Source organism: Staurois parvus, unplaced genomic scaffold (genome assembly GCF_062004578.1).
Source record: "Staurois parvus isolate SC_StPar_1 unplaced genomic scaffold, SC_StPar_1.0 ptg000082l, whole genome shotgun sequence".
Taxonomy (NCBI): domain Eukaryota; kingdom Metazoa; phylum Chordata; class Amphibia; order Anura; family Ranidae; genus Staurois; species Staurois parvus.
The window spans coordinates 4,773,166-4,792,372 of record NW_028317878.1 but is presented as its reverse complement, the minus strand read 5'-3'; the positions used below and the strand labels follow the sequence as shown (position 1 = coordinate 4,792,372).

General features: G+C 41.0%; 1 protein-coding gene across 1 annotated transcript in view; it reads left to right on the top strand.

Moving 5' to 3' along the window:
- Positions 1-19,207, top strand: part of SNX10 (sorting nexin 10) — a 58,651-nt gene that overhangs the window by 29,022 nt on the left and 10,422 nt on the right. The window contains exon 5 of the mRNA XM_089669917.1: positions 2,788-2,886. Coding sequence (XP_089526043.1) covers positions 2,788-2,886 — 99 coding nt within the window. The remainder of the gene's footprint in view (positions 1-2,787; positions 2,887-19,207) is intronic.

Below are 19,207 nucleotides of genomic sequence, written 5' to 3'. Positions count from 1 at the left end.
ACAATAACATTGGGATTTGTCCAGATGCCTGACCGGAAAAGTTGATAGTCTGCATTGTGTTGGATATGTACAGCTTTTCCTGCATTGGCTTGTTTACCTTGGCATGCTGGCCTAATTTAATTTGTTTGAGTTATTCTGTGAGATTGAGTTCAGTTCCACCTCTTATGTTTTTAACACCCCCCCCCCCCCCCCCCCACAATGCATGGTTCTATAATTACATAGAAAGTACAGTCCTTTCAATTTTCTTTTTAACATGCATATCTAACAAGTGTACTAATTCAATAATCCTTGCTTCTATTTACACTTTACACAAAACCAACCCATGTCCCATGCACACACAGGGTGTTTGTACAGTTCTCCTATATGCCTTTCCTCCTGGCAGCAGCATTTTGGCAGAAAGAGAGCGCTTGATGAATGTAAACCATCTAGACTTGATTTTATCTGGCCATTGAAATGAATGCTTGAGCTTGATGCACCTAGAAGTAATGTGCGTTTAGACATGTTTACATGTGCCAAGCATTTTTCTGCCAAAATGCTGCTGCTCTTTGACACGCTGGCAGCAGGTTGTTGTGTGGTGCGTGGTGTGTGTGTGTTTTTTTTTTTTTTTTTTTCCCTAGTGGTCTCCAAAACGCCTCTGCCTCTAAACGCCTATCACGTATGGACATATAGGGTAACATGGAGGGGCTTTTAGATGCAAAAAAACCCTGTCAGACGCCCCTAAAAGCAGTGTTTTGAAGTGGTTGTAAACTCATGTGGTTTATTTTTACCTATAGGTAAGGCTTGTAAATATGTAGATACAGTAAATATCTCCTAAATGTGCACGGTTTAGGAGACATCTACCTTAGCAGCAGCAGTCACCAGCGCATACACACTGGGCTCTGAGTAGACTGTGCTGTCCATTCAGAACTCTGTGCCACAGCCATGACTGTCATATGACTGAAGCCTGTGAAGATGCAAGCCCCTACAGCGGAGGGCTTCGTTTTCAGGCTGGTCTGTCATTCATTTATTTCAGGTACTAGTACGGCAACATCAATTTTACGCAGCGCTTTACATATATATTGTACATTCACATCAGTCCCTAACCCTCAAGGGGCGTACAATCTAAGGTCACTAACTTGCATTCATACATACACATACTAGGGCCAATTTAGACAGCAGCCAATTCTCCTACCAGCAAGTCTTTGGAGTGTGGGAGGAAACTGGAGTACCCGGAGGAAAACCGCACAGGAAAAACATGCAAACTCCAGGCAGGTGGTGCCTTGGTGGGGATTCGAACCAACCACCCTAGTACTGCCAGGCCGAAGTGCTAACCATTTAGCCACTGTGCTGCCCATATAATGTTAGTATGCAGTGCATACTAGCACATTAGGACTTAAACTGCCGAGGGGGCCCCAATTTTGTGATTTATAATATAATAAAAATATTAATAAATAATGATTTTGTGTGTGGTTTACTACTGATTTTTCTACTCGGTGTGCATGAAGCCTCATTGTGAGAAGCCGTAAGCAAACATCCATTATGGAGCCCAACAGGAATAAAAATATACATAGTCTTTGTAAACAAAGTACAATCTTTTAAATGTTCCCTTTTACATGCATATTTAAATGGGGGGCAAAAAACTGCATGTTCTGCTCATGTTTTTAAAAAGCTTGTTGCTATTTTACACCTTACACCAAGCCCACCCAAAGACTTGACTGAGGGAGCAGAATAGGGCATCCATTGTGAAGCACAGCAGGAAGTGAATCCCGCATATGTAATTGGAAACAGGCTTTAATACACATTCTAAAACAATGGAGTGAGTCTGGATACATTTCTTTGCTCTTCACAAGAACTATATAGAGCTATAATTTGAACTCTGCTATGGTGGGCAAAGTTTAGATTTTTCTCTAAACCAGTGGTCACCACATTAGAATTCTATTGTATATTAGATACGTGGGCATTTTTGTGTCTTAAGGAATGTGGTTGTATATTAATATAATTTGTTGCTTCAATACAAAATAAGGGGGTAAACCAGAGGTCCCCAAACTGTGGTCCTGAGGCCAGATATGGCCCGTGGGGCACTATTCCTCCCACTGATACCAACAATGGGGCACCATTTCTACCACAGACTCCAATCCCTCCCAGTGCTAGCAATGATGGGGCATTATTCCTCCCCCCCCCCCCCCCCCCAAGACCAAATGTGGCGATATTTATTTACTCCCACTAATGCCAGAAAAATTTCTACTGCTGCTGACCAGTCTGTCCCCATAAAATCTAAAGGACTATAAACTGGCCCTTATATTTAGAAAGTTTGGAGACCCCTGGTCTACACTATCATTTACGCAGATGGATTTAATTCTCCATACATTTCTTGGAGGTGAAGGACCCAGAAATGCTTTCTGTGATTTAGTAGAATAACGTATGCTGGTGACAACGGCAGCTTTGCTAAAAAGCCAAACTCTGCTTGTTCTAGTTGTACATGCAGTATGGAAGATCTTCTGCCAGTGATGGAGAGCTCAGAAAACTCAGTCGGTGTTTGAACCCTGCTCTGCCAGACCACAACAAAGACATCGTTTAGAATAGACAAGAATGCTTATTACTTAAACATTTAAATGAATAAAGTGGGGCAGCCTGCACATATGAAACATGACCGCTGTAGTTTGGTTGTCTCAAACAGATCTTTCCCCTTTCCTTATACTAGTACCAAAAGGAAGGCCTTCAACCCACACCTTATACATTGTTCTCTGCTCACATGTATTATGTATATATTGTTCCAGCTAAGATTTATTTTGTATGCTTTTATTTTAGAGATCTGCCAGAATTGCCATCTAAAACCCCATTCTTCAACATCAGTAATGCGCAGACTGTGGAACAGCGCATCCGTGGTTTACAGGAGTTCTTGAATAAGTGAGTATCTCTGGACTATGAGACTGCATATCGGATCTGCCATGTGCTGTGTAACAGAGCCATCTAGTGGGCACCCAGGGATGGTCTCTTCCTCCTTTTTTGTATTCCCTTCCTTCCCCTTTGTTTAACCGCCCATCCCCCAATGCACAAGCATGCAGCTGAAAAGGAACTGTACCTATAGAAACATACTGAGGAACAGTGCTGCACATTAGGATACAGAGGGGGTTATATCCTTCAAACCATATATATATATATATATATATATATATATATATATATATATATATATATATATATATATATATATATATATATATATATATATATATATATATATATATATATATATATATTTATTTTTTTTTCCATTGCCTAAAATATCTGCATTGTTTTCTTAAAGGAAGTCTACTTAAATTGAATGGCGTTGGTTGGGGTGCATCGTGAGTTAATAGCATTATTACTATTATACAGTATTTATATAGCGCCAACCGTTTGCTCAGCATTGCTACTATGCTGATGGGCCACAGATCCTCTTTTCTCAAAACTTGAAGAATTCTCATTGTGTGGTTTCTGGTTGAGTCAGACACAGAACCAATCTCTGCTATATTGGGGCTTCCTATGGAACGGCTTAGAATCATTTTTCAGCTAGGCTGGTTGTGTCGTTGGCTTGTGACATTAGAAGATCAGTCTGCCTATTTTCCTATGGTTACTCCACTATAAAAGATTGTAAAGGATCAATTTTTCTTTTTTTAAGTAACAAACATGTCATACTTGTCTTCTCTGTGCAATGTTTTTGTACATAGCAGCCCCGATTGTCCTCTTCTTGTGTACCCTGCCAGAGCTACTGGTCCCCTTTCCCATTAAGGACCCACCATAGTAAGCTGCTTGCTATGGGGACACTTGAACGGGCTTTCCTCCAAGCTACTTCTATGTGTCCATAAGGCACACTAGAATGTGGCTCGGCCTTGCTTCCCCTCTCCCTCCTCAATGGCTGTGACAGAGACAGCAGCGGAAGCTATTGGCTCCTGCTGTTTTCAAAGCCAATCAGGAGGGAGAGGGACTTGACTCTCATGCCCATTGCTGGATCAAGATTGGAATTTGGTTAGTATAAGGGGGACTCGGGGGATCTGCACTCAGGGTTTTTTTTACCTGCATGCAGGTAGAAAGTCTTCTGCCTTTTACAGCCACCTTAATTGAAAAACTGTGTATCTGAAGGTAAATCCTCCTCCTATTTTTCCTAAATTTTGATCTGTTGGCAGAATGGGAATAAAGGGAAATGTTATGAACGGTAAAGGGAGACTTCCCCTTGCTTTGGAGAGACTTCCTGTTATTACAGGACAGGCTGTGAAGGGACATCTTTCCAATGGCACACATATGGCAAAAACAAACCTTGAGATATACTAAAAACTCTAAACTATAAAAACATTTTGGCTTTGGATACATTTGTAGTTTAAATGGTAACGTGGCAGAAATGTCTGGATTTTTATAGCAATGTGGAGGGGGTGGTTTGAACCCATGCCCCACCCTATGCGCAACTGATGTCTTGCTGAAGTTGTCCTTTTTTTAATCCTTCACAATAGTTTGAGATCCATCTTATAAAGCTCTGCTGTTTGGGCTGCTACTTACTGTCTCTTAATTATCAGTGTAATACATAAGTGTACTGTGAGAAATTCCATGGCTTGAGTCATGTTGTAAGAGTCACAAGTCAGACTCTGAAGTCCTGCTACACTTGTACAGTAGCACTTCAGATTCTCCCTTTTTGAATCGTTGGAAAATAAAGGTGACTGGCTTGGGGCCAGACTGACTATCCAAGATTATGCTCTCTCAAACACTTACAAATGATGCCCACTGACCTCCCCCCCGCTCCCTCATCACAGAATTTAGTTGACAGCAGTGGACGCCAATGGCTCCCACTGTTATCAATCTGCCCAGTGAGCCTTGAGGCTTTCAAACCACTTTAAACATACATTTTCTGTAAATGTTCATATACATTTTTTTTTTTTTTTTTCCTTTTAATTTTTTTATAATATTTTTGCTTGGAACAGCAGTCAGGTTTTTATTGCTGTCTGTGCCCCTGTTGGGAAAACTATCCACTTGATGTCACGTTTTACCATTATCGACTAAACTGCATGTATAAAGATCCCGAATTTTAAGTTGTCCCCTAAACAGTAATAGGGAGGAAATCTTCCAATGGGGACACTCACATTTGGAGGGATTTTCCTCTAACTTAATAATCATTAAAAAAAACAAACCTTTTTTATTGCTGCCTTTTCCCAAGTGTACTGAAATGGCTTATCCAACAGATTGCTTGATGTTTCCACACTCCATTTTGTGTGTGTGTTCTCTTCCCATGTATTGGTCTTCCTATATTATATTACACATGCGAGACATCACGTGCTGTAAATACTAAATTTTGCAAGCATGTTTTGCCACTTTCAAGTGAGTGCTGGAGGCAACACTTTCTTCTTTTTAATACACTGAGACTTTTGGTTCATAAGAATACAGTTTATGCATTTTTTTTTTTTTTTTTTTTTCCCCCCCTTACACTCGGAACAGCCACTGATCACATCCATTTTGTTTTGAAGATTTTTCTGTTCTGCTTTACAGACTTAATAGACAGTTGTTGTAATTGGCCAAAGGAGGCTTGACATGGTGGCATTACAGCCAGCCTGTATATGTAGTTCTTCAAAGTCTGCTTGTGAGATGCACACAGAAGTAGTAGTAGAAGAAGTAGTGTTGAGCTGCTCAAACAAAGGTTTGTTTCACACTACTGCAACCTGGCCAGGCGACTTGAGTATAACTTTCATGTCATGTGACTTTACCTGGGTAATCTTCCTATAATGTCCGATCCAAATGACATCAGTATAGATGAGGATCTGACTTGGAGGCGACTTCCATTAAAGTCTATGGGCACAAGTTGGATAAAAGTCTCCTTGAAGTAGTACAGGAACCTTTTTCTAAAGTCTGAGTGACTTCAGTAGTGCTAATTAAGATGGCTCTCATTGACTAACATGGGATTTCACAAGTCATGTGACATGGGTCGGATGCCAAGTCGCTGAAGTGTGAACCAAGCCTAAGGACTGAAACCGTTTTGTGCCGCAGTGGATGTTGTGTGCATTAGTACATCGTGGGGTTATTCTAAATGTATTAAGGCAGTGAGTCTCCCAACACCAAGAGTTGCAGCACTTCCCAATGCACGGTAACACACTACTCTGCATGGTGGTATGCTGTGTTGGAATTAGACATGCCCTTTTTGGATATTTCATTGCATTGCCAGCCCAATCGTTTTAAGGGCTGCCTAAAGCTGTCCATACATGGGTGGTCGTCGTCTTCTTTCTTTTTTTTTTTTTTCCTTCAACTAGCGGGTTGAATGGAGAAAAAAACAAAAAACAAACGCTGACTAGATTCCCCATACACACATTTTGAGGTGGCTGGGGGAATCCTTCCCACCGAACTATTGCCTGGAACACTGATCAAGCAAAAATATACTGACCAGGCAGATCAACTTCTGTTCAACCGCAGTGGCCTCACATGGATCAAAATTTGGCTGGTCCATGCTGAACTGGCGAAATCTCGATCCATGTACCAGCCGCCAATGTCCTGGACGTAGCAGGGAGAAAAGTGAAAGAATTTGAATCTTAAAAGAAGGAATAATTATTATTATTCAGCAGCGCTTTACAAAATTTAAGGTTTGGATATACATGGGAAGAGTAATTGCACACATGTAAACTAGTGCTAGCAGTGTGTGTTAAAACCATGATTTTATAAATGGCTGTTAATGGTATATTTACACCTTTTTTGCCTATTTCAGTTTCGGGCACTACAACACATGATAGTGCTGTAAAATTCTGGAGCCCTGATTCTGCTTTGTGCATCGTGGTACAGTTAAAGGTAGAGTTGCACTGATACAGGTGCTGATGCTAAGCATCTGCACGAGTACTCTTGTAAATGCTCAGATACCACAATCAATACTATTATATATATATATATTTTTTTTTTACGATGCGATTTGAACAGGAATGCAGTGCGTTTCCTGTCCGAATCACAATGTAGTTTCCCACATCGTTCCTGTGTGAGCCCAAGTGTGAATGGGCCACAAAAGTCATGCAGGCAGCAGGTGTTTTTTTTCTTTTTTTTTTTTTTTTCTTCATTTTGACATATGAAAAATGCACAGTAACTTAACTTTAATACAGGAACTGCACATCAAAGCTCCATGTAATCCATGTCAAATTGTATGAGTAAAAAAACTTGCATACTTCCTAAAGCCCAAGGGGGTGTATACTGATCAGAATTTACTAAAAGGGTAAAGTATGTTCACATTCAAAGTACATTTTCATGTATCTTGGTGAATGATGTGAAAACTCACTTTGCAAAGGAATTTCCAATCAAGTGCAAGGGAATACAAAAAAACCTGTTTTTCTTCACACATGATTGGGGTCATCAGAGCTTTACCTAATTTAGCTTGGTGAATGTATTGAAGCTGTGCTGACTTTAAATCCTGTGCAATCAGAAATCCTTTTTAAAATTATTCTCTTGCACTTGATTGGAAATTTTTTGTAAAATGATTTTTTACTTTGTAACTGAAGATGAGTGAAATGTCTTTGTAAAGCGACCATTAACTTTGAATGTGCACATGCTATACTCCTGTGGTTAATCACTCCCAGCGAGTTTAGAAGATAGATCTGTTAGACTAAACTCTGCAGTCTACATGGCTGAGATGACTGACTCTGCCTGATACAGGGGGGGAATATACACATGATCTATGCATACAGTAATGGTAATATGGTACATTAAGCATATGGGGGGGACCACACAGACTGATAGGATTTTCGGTTGGTATGTGGACAGCTTGAGTAATAGTTAGAACACCTGTCAATTTACATTTTTTCTTTTTTTTTTTTTGTCTGTGATCTATCGGGGAACATTTTTCCTAATTCCTGTCCCACAATCACAGGAGGTAAATCTTTCCAAATTCCTCACACAGTTGTCACTGGGATAGGTGTCTTCAATGGAAAGAGCCTCATACATGTCTTTGGTGATCATGGTCACCAGAACATGAATGATAAAAACTTGAAAGGTGTTTTAGGCCTTTCACACTCAACAAAACTATGCCAGACTGATGAAGGTAAAATGGCACATTCACTGTTTCTTTTATGTAGTTTAGGCTATAAACACCTAACAGTTTACAATTTATTGATTTTTTTTTTTTTTTTTTTTTTTTTAGGTTCTCTAAAATTACATAGAATCCTAGAACTATAGGGGCAGTCCATTGTGTAGTCACAATCTTACTGTCCATTGGCATCTTGTAAAAATAATCTCTGCTTACCCAAGAGTATCTATTCTATAATGAAGACAGCCAGAAAAGCATGGTATTAAACCGTTTTCAAACTGTTCTGATCATACCTCATGAGAGTGGACAGCTGTTTGCAGTTCATGTTTATGGTCAGTCTAAAGTGGAAGTGAAGGTTGAAATATGTAAGCAGAAACTGTCACACAATATGTAATTTTGTTCCGCAAGTTTCTTCTGTTCCAGACAACAATGCCAGGATCTGACTTTTCTCTGCTGCAATACAGGTTGGTCAAGGGCAGTCCAAATTATAATTGGATAGTGAAGGAGCAGCAACACTCTGAAGAAGTCAACTTTGTTCTCGTCAGCCAGTTCCTTATGAACTCTGCAATGTAGTAAAGTCTGATTTGGCTTGTAGTGTTGCTCCACACTCTTTGAATCCTTCTGTGTGCACCTTGTGCTTTGGAGACCACAGGCTTCCAAATCTACTGGAAGGTTTGAATGCTGAAGACTCTTGGACCAGCCATGCCTAGATCAAAATTTTGGCCAATTCGGCAGTGACTGGAAGAATTTCGATCTATGTATAAATTAGCTAGTTGTACACAAGCCAAACTAGCCTGTCAGGTTTTCCCAAACTACTAGGCATCATGCACACAGGGTGTTTTTGCAGCCACTTTTTAGGGGTATTGTGGGTTTTTTTTTTTTTTTTTTTTCTTTTTGCTTGTAAATGGCCCTCTATGTTCTATGTGTTCATTAACACATAGACTTTTAGGAAATGTTAGTGGCGGGAGCGTTTTTAAAGGCAGGAGAAAAAACCCAGGGCCAGTGCATCCATTTCACACTTGTGCAGCAATTCATTTCAGTGGCCAGAATAAATTATTTAACTGAATTTATGCGCAAGCACTTGACCCTTGTAAATGGAACTAAACGCATTTTACGTTCTGTGTGCATGAGGCCTTAGTGCTGCATGCTATAGCCGACAGTGGTGATCATTGTATTCTACTGGCAGGGAAGGCTGCCTGTTGGTAGAACACAATAGTACTGTGGTAAATATTTCCCTATCCACACAGTGAGTGATGGGGGGGGAATCTGCACATTTTTTTTTTTTATTTATTTCCAACCTGCTGGTTGAACAACAAAAAAAAGTATAATGTATGGCCTGCCTTACAAAGGATGCAGCCCTGGAATTGAGAGAAAGTAAGACATGGACTGCTGAAAAACAGTAGTCTGTTACAGGACCTTAAGACTGCATTCATACCTGTGTGGTTGGTTTTTTGTTTTTTTGTTAGTTTTTTTTCTTGATGTGTCGTCCATTGAAATCCGTGAAATTTGATCAAAATGCATGTCAACGCATACATTAAGATGTACCATCACAACATGCATCATGTTGTGTCAATGTAAGTTGTCTTTTTGTTGTGTTTTTTTTTTTTATGCCTTGCCATTCAGTACTCAGTGCATTGCAACAGGTTGAAAAAGTGAATGTTGTCATGTATTTCTATTGATTTTAATGCAAATGCATTAGGAGAGAAAAAAAACCTGTACGGTAGGTGTGACTGCAGCCTGAATATTATTATTTTTGTGTGTGTGTGTGTGTGTGTGTGTGTGTGTGTGTGTGTGTAAATGTTTGCTTGAAGCATGGCAGTCATTGGAAGAAAATAATCCCCCCCACAAGAGCAGCTATATTCCTTGAGGAGAATCTGTCATAATTATGTAATATAAAAAAATAATTGTATAAATCTTAAGTGGGAAAGCTTTGGTACGCCAAGCTGCCTCCTGCACATTCCTGTTGTGCTGTCACGATTGTAGGCCAATGGAAATGTATGAGGACAGGAGGGAAGAACAAGCGCTGTCACTACCCTGAAATATGTGATCTGTCAGAGTGGCTGGGCATTGAGCTGTAACATCAGGATATGAGAGGCTGCACTTAGAGGGGGGACAGAAGGGGCAGCTAAACCAGGTGCCGTGTAGGTGGGAGGAGCTGTACTCTCCTCCTCACATATGATGCCATGCCTGTCTGTTTTTGCCTCTGGCTGGATTGGTGCTTTTCATTTAGTCAAAGGAGACTGGCAGAGAACACACACCAGAAAAGCTCCATGTGTCACTGTGCACTTCCGGGTCCATGTGAAACCCAGTTGGCGGACCTGGATCTGCACAGTGAGACGAGCAAGATGGGATCCCATCTACAAAGAACTATCGGGCATCACACATGACAGAGGGGGGGCATTTTGGAATCTTTACCCTATGCACCTGTTCTGGCACTGCTGCACAGGGGTGGGAACCTTTTTTATTTATTTTTTTTGGTGGGGGGGGGGGGGGGTTGTTTTTTAAATGGGTTGATACCTGTTCTGTGCAATGGTATTGCACAAAGTGGCCTGACGCTCCTCTTTTTTAGTGTCCGTTCCTGCACTCTAGGCTCCTCCTTTTTCTCCATGTGCCACCATAAGAACCTGGCACAGATGGATGATCTTCACAACAGCAGATATCTAAACGGACTTGACTGGAACCAATGGTAAAAGTGCACACTCACAGGTAATCGGGTGCCCATAGTGTAGTATGGCCACAAGGAAGCCCGGCGGCCATCTTTAATAAGGGGTCAGTGCTGCATACTCTGCAATCTCTTGCTTTAGTTTGCATACTACCCTGTTTTTAACTCTTTATGGCAATAAACACTTTTTGGACATACTACACTATGGGCACTTGTTTTCTGGCTCCTATTTGGAGCTATTAAGGCTGCAGATTACCCCCACTGCATCCAGTATCCAGAGGAGGGAGCCCTGTACCCAGGCTGAGCACCTCTCCATCCTTAAGGGGACCTCTGGACCCAGCAGATTACCTTACTGCCCTATGCTTGATGACCATAAAGTAGAAGGAAGCTCACCATCCGCCCATCCCAGAGATCCTTGGTAGTTATAATATTTACATGCGCATTAACTATGCGCTTCCGGTGAGTGCGCACTTTTACCATTTGTTCCAGTCACAAGTCCATTTAGATATCTGCTGTTGTGAAGATCATCCATGTGTGCCATTGTTTTGAACTTTATTATTGGATAAATTATTGATTATTTATACACCACTTACGCACATTATTATTTATTTATGATTACATATTAGCGCTGCACTTTATATATTTCTGTTCTTTGGAGGTTTACTGTGGTTACCTTGAGTGTTACAGCTGCTACTTTTAGAGCGCTCACTTTACCATTATTTTACTTCACCATAAGAACCTGGCTCCTATAGCGCACACATGTGGGCCTGCTCTATCTGTCCATTTATGCACACAGTGCAGCTCAGGCCTGCCCTTTTGATCTCTTCGCACATGATTTGATTGACAGCAGCAGGAGCCCATGGCTCCTGCTGCTGCCGCCTCCGTTCTGTGAGAAAGCCACTTCGGATGGGCACAGTGCTGGATTGTGTGAGGACTCTGGTAAGGGTTTAGGGGGTGAGTGTGTGATACAAATACGGGGACCTTTTTTATTTTCTCCTTAATGCAGGGAATGTTCCCTTTTAGAACCACTTTAAAGCCCAACTCTAGAAATCTTTCCTTGCAATAGAGTTGCACCCACACTGCAAAAGTTACTGCTCAATTAGCTAGGGGAGAGGTAACACACTTTAACCTCTTCCATACCGGGCACTTTTACCCCCTTCCTGCCCAGGCCAATTTTCAGGTTTCAGCGCTCTCACACTTTGACAGTTGCACGGTCATACAACATTGTACCCAAAATTAAATTTATCATTTTCTTCACACAATTAGAGCTTTCTTTTGGTGGTATTTAATCACCACTGGGGTTTTTATTTTTTGCTAAATTAACAAAAAAAAGACCGAAAATTTTGAAAAAACACAATTTTCTTTGTTTGTTATAAAAGTTTGCAAATAAAAAATTGTTCTACATAAATTTAGGCCAAGATGTATTCTGCTACATGTTTTTGATGAAAATTACCCAAATTAGGATGTATTTTTTTAGTTTGTAGGAAAGTTAGAGTTCACAAACTATGGGATATATCTGAATATTGATCAATCCTGAAGTACTGATCTAACATTCTTGGACCTCAAGAAATTAGAACAGTACAGACATCCTCCAAATGACCCATTTTTGCAGGGTAGACAGTCTGATGTATTTCATAAGAGGCATGGCAAGTTTTTTTTTTTTTAAGTTGTATTTTAACTATTTTTTTACATACTGTCACCAGTGCAGTACAGTGTTGTCATATAACTGGCATGGCAGTGATCAGGGACACTGACTGGTGACAGTATGGGAGAAAAAATTATTTTTATTTTTAATTTTTTATTACTTTTTTAAGTTTTCTTTTTTTTTTTTTTTTTCATATTTCACTATGACCAAAGTGTAGTATGTTACCATAGTAACATTGTACTACTTTGGGGAAGTGATCTGTATTTTGAATTTTTTTTTTTTTTAACACAGTTTGCTTAAAGCAAAGAATTACTTTGCTATAAGCAAGCATTTACCTGAATGACATCGATTCATTCAGGGTTTTTTTTTTTGTGCTTTTAGCTGTGATTTGGCCACGGCCAATCACATGACACAGCTAGGCTGTGATTGGCCCAGGTTGTGCACGTGATTGCTGTGACCATTCACAGCTAGAGACGCTAGTATACAATGGAGGGCATGAATGAAGCCATCCATTGTATACAACGGTCATGTGACCTGCTGTGATTGGTCACAGCAGGTCACATGGTACTGGCAACGGGGCCGGTACTCAGATCTGTCATCGGCCGTGTCCGAGGTACACGGCCGGTGACAGATCGCGCAAACTGTGCATGCCCGAAAGGTCGCCATATGGCGTCCACCCGGAAAGGTGAGTGTTTTTGCCGGCCGCCATTCGGCCATAGGCTGGGCGGCAAGAGGTTAACTTGCCAGATGCTTCGCTCCCTCTGCTGATGGTGTTCTCCTAAGCTGCAGTGGTGGACTGTCTTTTTGACATTATTTCATCAGTGCAGGGCTATGGACCATGCACTGGTCTTGATGATGTCATGACCTTAGGCAGCTAGAGCATAGGGGAGAAGATGCTGCAGGGACAAGTTTACAGTGTGGAGGATTGGGTAAGTAAGTCCCCCTAGATAAACTAAAACTAATTTAAGTCTCTTGGAGTTGGGCTTTAATGTCTACAGCAGCTTTCTTGTTTTTTTTTTTTTTTTTTGTGATTTTGCTTTCATTATTATAATACAGGATTTATATAGCACCAGCAGTTTGTTCAGCACTTTACAATATAACGGGAGACAATACAGCAACAATACAGTTCAATAAAAGAGGGATAGGAGGGCCCTGCTCCTTGGAGCTTACAATCTAGCTTTTGTTTTTTCTGTTTGTTTGTTTTTTTTACTACTAACAGACAAACCTGTCTGTAGATTTGCATTATTTTGTTCTCAAAGCTTCAACTGCTTGACTACTAAGGGAACACAAGTGCCTATTCTATATACTTTTATGTAACTGTTTTAATAAGGAGCCCATGCGCCCTCTGTATGAATGTAACACAATCTATTAGGCTGGGTATGTCATTTTTACCATAAAAAATGTAATTGGCATAGCTCTCCTAACAGAACCATAGTACCATTAGCAGATAATTGTCCTTCTTTTATACTCTGATTAAATATCTTTTAGGCTTAGTTGTGTCAGTCTCACATCTCAAATCACATCAATGTTTTCTGCATGTTTCTACTTTTTATTACTCTTATTTATTTTTCTCTTTGAACTGGCCTTCCCACACAGCAGCATTATTATTTGTATGACTTGCTTCTGTAGGCCGGACAGAAGACATAATATCCAATATTTACAGCCACAAAGCAGTGAAGTGCTTTCTCCCAGTAACCGCTGGGTATGCTCATGTTTTATGTGCGGAATATAAATCTGGGTGTGTACGTTGTCTCCGACCTATACCCTGTATGCTCAGTAGAGGGCGCCAAGACACTGACAGTTCACCCAGCTTCATTGTTAGGATTTCATGTGCAAATTAACCCATTTCATAAAAAGGCAGCAGATGGGTTGCTTCCTGTTTGGGTGTTTTTTTTTTTTTTTGTCCCTCATAGTACCTCCTGTATTAAATCACACGTAGGCTTCTTTTTATCAAGGGAGTGCAAACCGCATCCATGCACAGTAAATCTGTTCTTACAGAGGCTGATTGAGTTGCTTTCCTGTGTTTGTGAGAGGTGGCCAGGCCACCGTGGTGCAATGGGGTCATTGAGCCGCTGTTCCAAAAGGCTTCAGTACTTTGAACGGGAGCAAGAAGTATTCCAACACTACAAGGAATGCTATAGAATGTCAACTTTTTTTCTTTTTAAATGGAAATGAACTGTAAGCATTCCTTTTTTTTTTTTTTTTCTCATTTTTTTTTTCCCCACCCACCAATGTCATACTTGCTGGATAGTTTGATAGCCATATAAATGTGGGGAATATTTGAGAAATATGTGTGTGGGGGGCATATACTATTGTAGGTACGAACTCCATAGAGCTTTCAGAATGCAATCTATTTTGCCTCTGGTTACTAAAGGCATGTCTTCCATCTGGACTAGTTCCTAAAATTATTTGTATATGGACTATAGAAATCTAGCCTAAAGTGAGGATAAACACAGAAGGTGAATAGGTTGTAAAAAAGACCTTTTTAGCTGATTTTAGAGGGATATGGGGGAGGGGTGGCAATCATGGCTATAATACACATGTTGTCTGAACTGAGAGAAATTTTATAGAAGGCATACACTTTGAGTATGTAGTGGGCAGTTACCAAGTGGATTGCGAGTAGATTTTACTGGCAGCTGTCACTGACCTGCACTCTTGGAATAATAATTTCTAGGTTGGGCTTTCTGGCAGGACAAATTAATCTAACAATCTCTTGAATTGTTCTCTGCATGTTTATTTTTTACAGAATCATTTTTTACTTAAAGCAGAGCTCCACCCAAAAGGGGTAAGTTCAGCTTTAAGCCTTTGTCCCCCGCTCCCCATTAAGGATTGGCACCTTTTGGGGAGCGGTTACCTGAATTTGACAGGTACCCGCTCCCACTTCCGCTGCGATTGCCTAGGCGGTTGGAAGTGGAAGTTATCCACCCTTCCTCCCCGTAGTCTTCTGGGACACATGAAAGATCCTAGAAGACTACAGGACCATTCACAAAGCGCAGTGCTTCTCGCCCACACTGAAGATGCCGGTGCCAGGGAGAGAAGACGGCCGGTGAGGACACCGCTGGACTGCAGGACAGGTAAGTGTCTGTAGTTTAAAAGTCAGCAGCTACAGTTTTTGTAGCTGCTGACTTTAATTTAATTTTTTTTTTCTCAAGTGGAACTCTGCTTTAAATAATACTGTATTAAATATAAAGTTGCTAACTGTCAGATTAAAGTAACCAATCACAGAATAAAGATCCGTAATCTTGACTGCGCTAAACCCCAAAAGCTGATCTATAATTGGTTTTGTGTTGGAGCACACCATAGCTCTGTGCACTGCATTATTACATACGTTTTAATATTTGAAACTTTTGTCATTGATCTAGAACAGTGGTGGGCAACCTTTTTTTTCAACTGAGCCAAATCTCGCCAAAACCATGATTGAAATTTATTTTGAGAGCCACATTTTTAAAACTGAAAATACATCTCCCATATAGTAATTCATCCCCCATAGTAATTCATCCCCCATAGTAATTCATCCCCCATATAGTAATTCACCCCCCATAGTGTAATTCATCCCCCATAGTAATTCATCCCCCATATAGTAATTCATCCCCCATATAGTAATTCATCCTCCATATAGTAATTCATCCCCCATAGTAATTCATCCCCCATATAGTAATTCATCCCCCATAGTAATTCATCACCCATATAGTAATTCATCCCCCATAGTAATTCATCCCCCATATAGTAATTCATCCCCCATAGCAATTCATCCCTCGTATAGTATTTCATCCCCCGTATAGTATTTCATCCCTCGTATAGTATTTCATCCCTCATATAGTATTTCATCCCTCATATAGTATTTCATCCCCCATATAGTAATTCATCCCTCATATAGTATTTCATCCCTCATATAGTATTTCATCCCCCCATATAGTATTTCATCCCCCCATATAGTATTTCATCCCTCATATAGTAATTCATCCCTCATATAGTATTTCATCCCTCATATAGTAATTCATCCCTCATATAGTATTTCATCCCTCATATAGTATTTCATCCCTCATATAGTATTTCATCCCTCATATAGTAATTCATCCCTCATATAGTATTTCATCCCCCCATATAGTATTTCATCCCCCCATATAGTATTTCATCCCCCCATATAGTATTTCATCCCCCATATAGTAATTCATCCCTCATAAAGTAATTCATCCCTCATAAAGTAATTCATCCCCCATATAGTATTTCATCCCTCATATAGTAATTCATCCCTCATATAGTATTTCATCCCTCATATAGTATTTCATCCCCCCATATAGTAATTCATCCCTCATAAAGTAATTCATCCCTCATATAGTATTTCATCCCCCACAGTACTATCCCCCCCCCCCCCCTTCTAGTAAGCCAAGTCCCCCGTGTCAATTCACTTACCTTTTGCGTTCCTCTCGCTGTCTTCCCGCGCCGTTCGGGTCTTCAGGGCGGACTGTGAGAGGAGCCTAGCTCCCCTCCCCTCACGTTCGGCACGCTGCCCCGCCTACACACATCCTGACAGCCACATCCGCGGGCCGGATTAAAAGATCCGCGCGGACGTTTGGGGCTGCCAACCGAGAGGAGGCAGGGGAGCGGCCGACCGAGAGGAGGCAGGGGAGCGGCCGACCGAGAGGAGGGAGGGGAGCGGCCGACCGAGAGGAGGGAGGGGAGCAGGCGCCCGGCACACAGAAGAGCCGCATTAGAGTGGGTAAAGAGCCGCATGTGGCTCGCGAGCCGCGGCTTGCCGACCACTGATCTAGAACAAGCATGCAGCCAGTGAAGGCAGAACTAAAAAAACAAAAAAAAACAAAAAAAAAAAAAACGTGCACATAAGGAATTGGCTAATAGGACACTGGAGGGGGGGCCCGGTCCTTATGTTGATTTTGCCAGAATACCTGGACACTTAAGATAGATGGCACTTAAGTAGCCCAGTGTTTCTAAACCTTTTTTCCAGTCAAGACACCCTTTAAAATTTGGCACAATCTTGAGGCACCTCATTCTAAAACTTAAAAAACTAATATTTTTATATATCAAGCAACATCCACATAGGACACCCAGCGTGACTTATTCTTCCAAAGCAAATACACACCCTGGTACTGACTAGTATTGCAGTGTTTCTCTCCCTCACTCCGCTAATAAGACCCCAGTGCTGACGGAGAGGGACAGGGGAGGGCAAACATTGTGCCCAATGCCCTCCTGATCAACTGATGTCATTAGTTGTTAGGACTCCGGTGGCTAGAAGGTTGTAATGGTGTAAAATGAAAACCTGCAACTAAAAGGCAGGCTTGATTCACCTGCTGGCTTGTATGCAATTTTTGGGCTGTGTGGTTTTTTTTTGTTTTTTTTTTTTTGTGCATTTTATGAAGGTATCCCTGAAGGCACCCCAGGGTGCAAAGAGCATTCTTCCCACTGACCATCTCACTATCACAAGTTGTAGTTAGTAATTTTTAGCAGGGGTTCCCTGAGAATGAAAAGTTATTGTAAGGGGTTTTTTTTTTTTTTTTTTTTCCCAGCCTGTAAAAGCACCTGTGTAAGCCTATGTGTCCATGTGCACATAGGTGTTTTACAGGTATATTCGAAGACAAGTGTTTGCAGGTTGAATAAACAAAAAAAACCCAAAAAAACTCTGCTTGTTCAGGAGAGGAGCTGAAGAGTAGAATAACTGCAAAACGTTAAGTGAGTTTGAGCGTTCATGCAATTCAGTGGCCAGAATAAATATTCTGCCCAATGGAATCCATTAATGATCAAACTCTTGATGCACCTAAATGCATGTGCAATACGTTTTAGGTGTGTGTTTATTTTATTTTTCCCCTGCCTAGAGTTCTGGAATTCTGAGGGGCTAAACAGACACCCTGTGTGTGTGAGGCCTAAGTGTTATGGCAGTAGATTAATGGTTCATTTTTTTTTTTTTTGCTTTCAGTGGTTAGGAACTTGGTTTTGTCACTCTGTCTCCATTGGGAAGATTTCCCCTTCCTATCCTGGTTAATACTGTATAAAGGATCACGATATAGAAAACTTTTATGATTGTGTCTCCATTGATCGATCTCTTGGTGACCCTCCTTTCCCGGAGTGAAAGGGTACGCCCACAGTGGGGACATGTTCAACGCTTAGAACCTTTTGTGGTGTTTTTTTTTTTTTTTTATCTCTTCCCCACTTGATAGAGTATTGGTTGGTGTTTTTTGCTTTAAGTTAGGAGGAAGGACGGGTTAAAGTGTACCTGAATCCAAAACCTTATTTTTTTTTTTCTTTTTTGATGATGGTATTGGTTAATACCCTGTCATGTTTTTGTGGTCTGTATTCTTGTTAGGGGAGCTGTACTTTGTCCTATTGGATGTTCACTGGGTCTAAAAGCGGTAGACCATGGTCTCTGGGTTGAAAGTGAGGACAAATCAAAAATGTTGAGATGTTACAAGAAAAAGACTTGAGAGGAAATTCTCTAATTCAGATTATTGTTTCTGTAACAGTCATTTACAAGGACATTTCCTTCACTTTGAAGAGGACTGGAAAATAAGAGTGATCTTTGCCTGGGGACTGATTATAGCAAAAAAAAAAAAACCTGTCAGGGATTCTACACATTAAGGTAAAAACCTTCAGTAGGCAACTTACCCAAGCCAGATCGTGATCCACCATTTGTGCACAAGAGCAGCTGCTCTCTTGGGTCTTTGTCTTCTAATTGGATGAGTGACACAGCAGCGGGAGCCATTGGCTCCCACGGCTGTCAACCGCAGCCAATGATTTTGTGTTTTCTGGACATACAGAGCAGGGCTCGAGAGCAAACATGCACAAGTGCCCCCAGAGCAAGCAGCTTGCTCTGGGGGCACTCAGAAGAGGAGCCAGGAGAGTCAGCAGGGGACCCGAGAAGAGGAGTAGCAGGACTACTCTGTGCAAAACC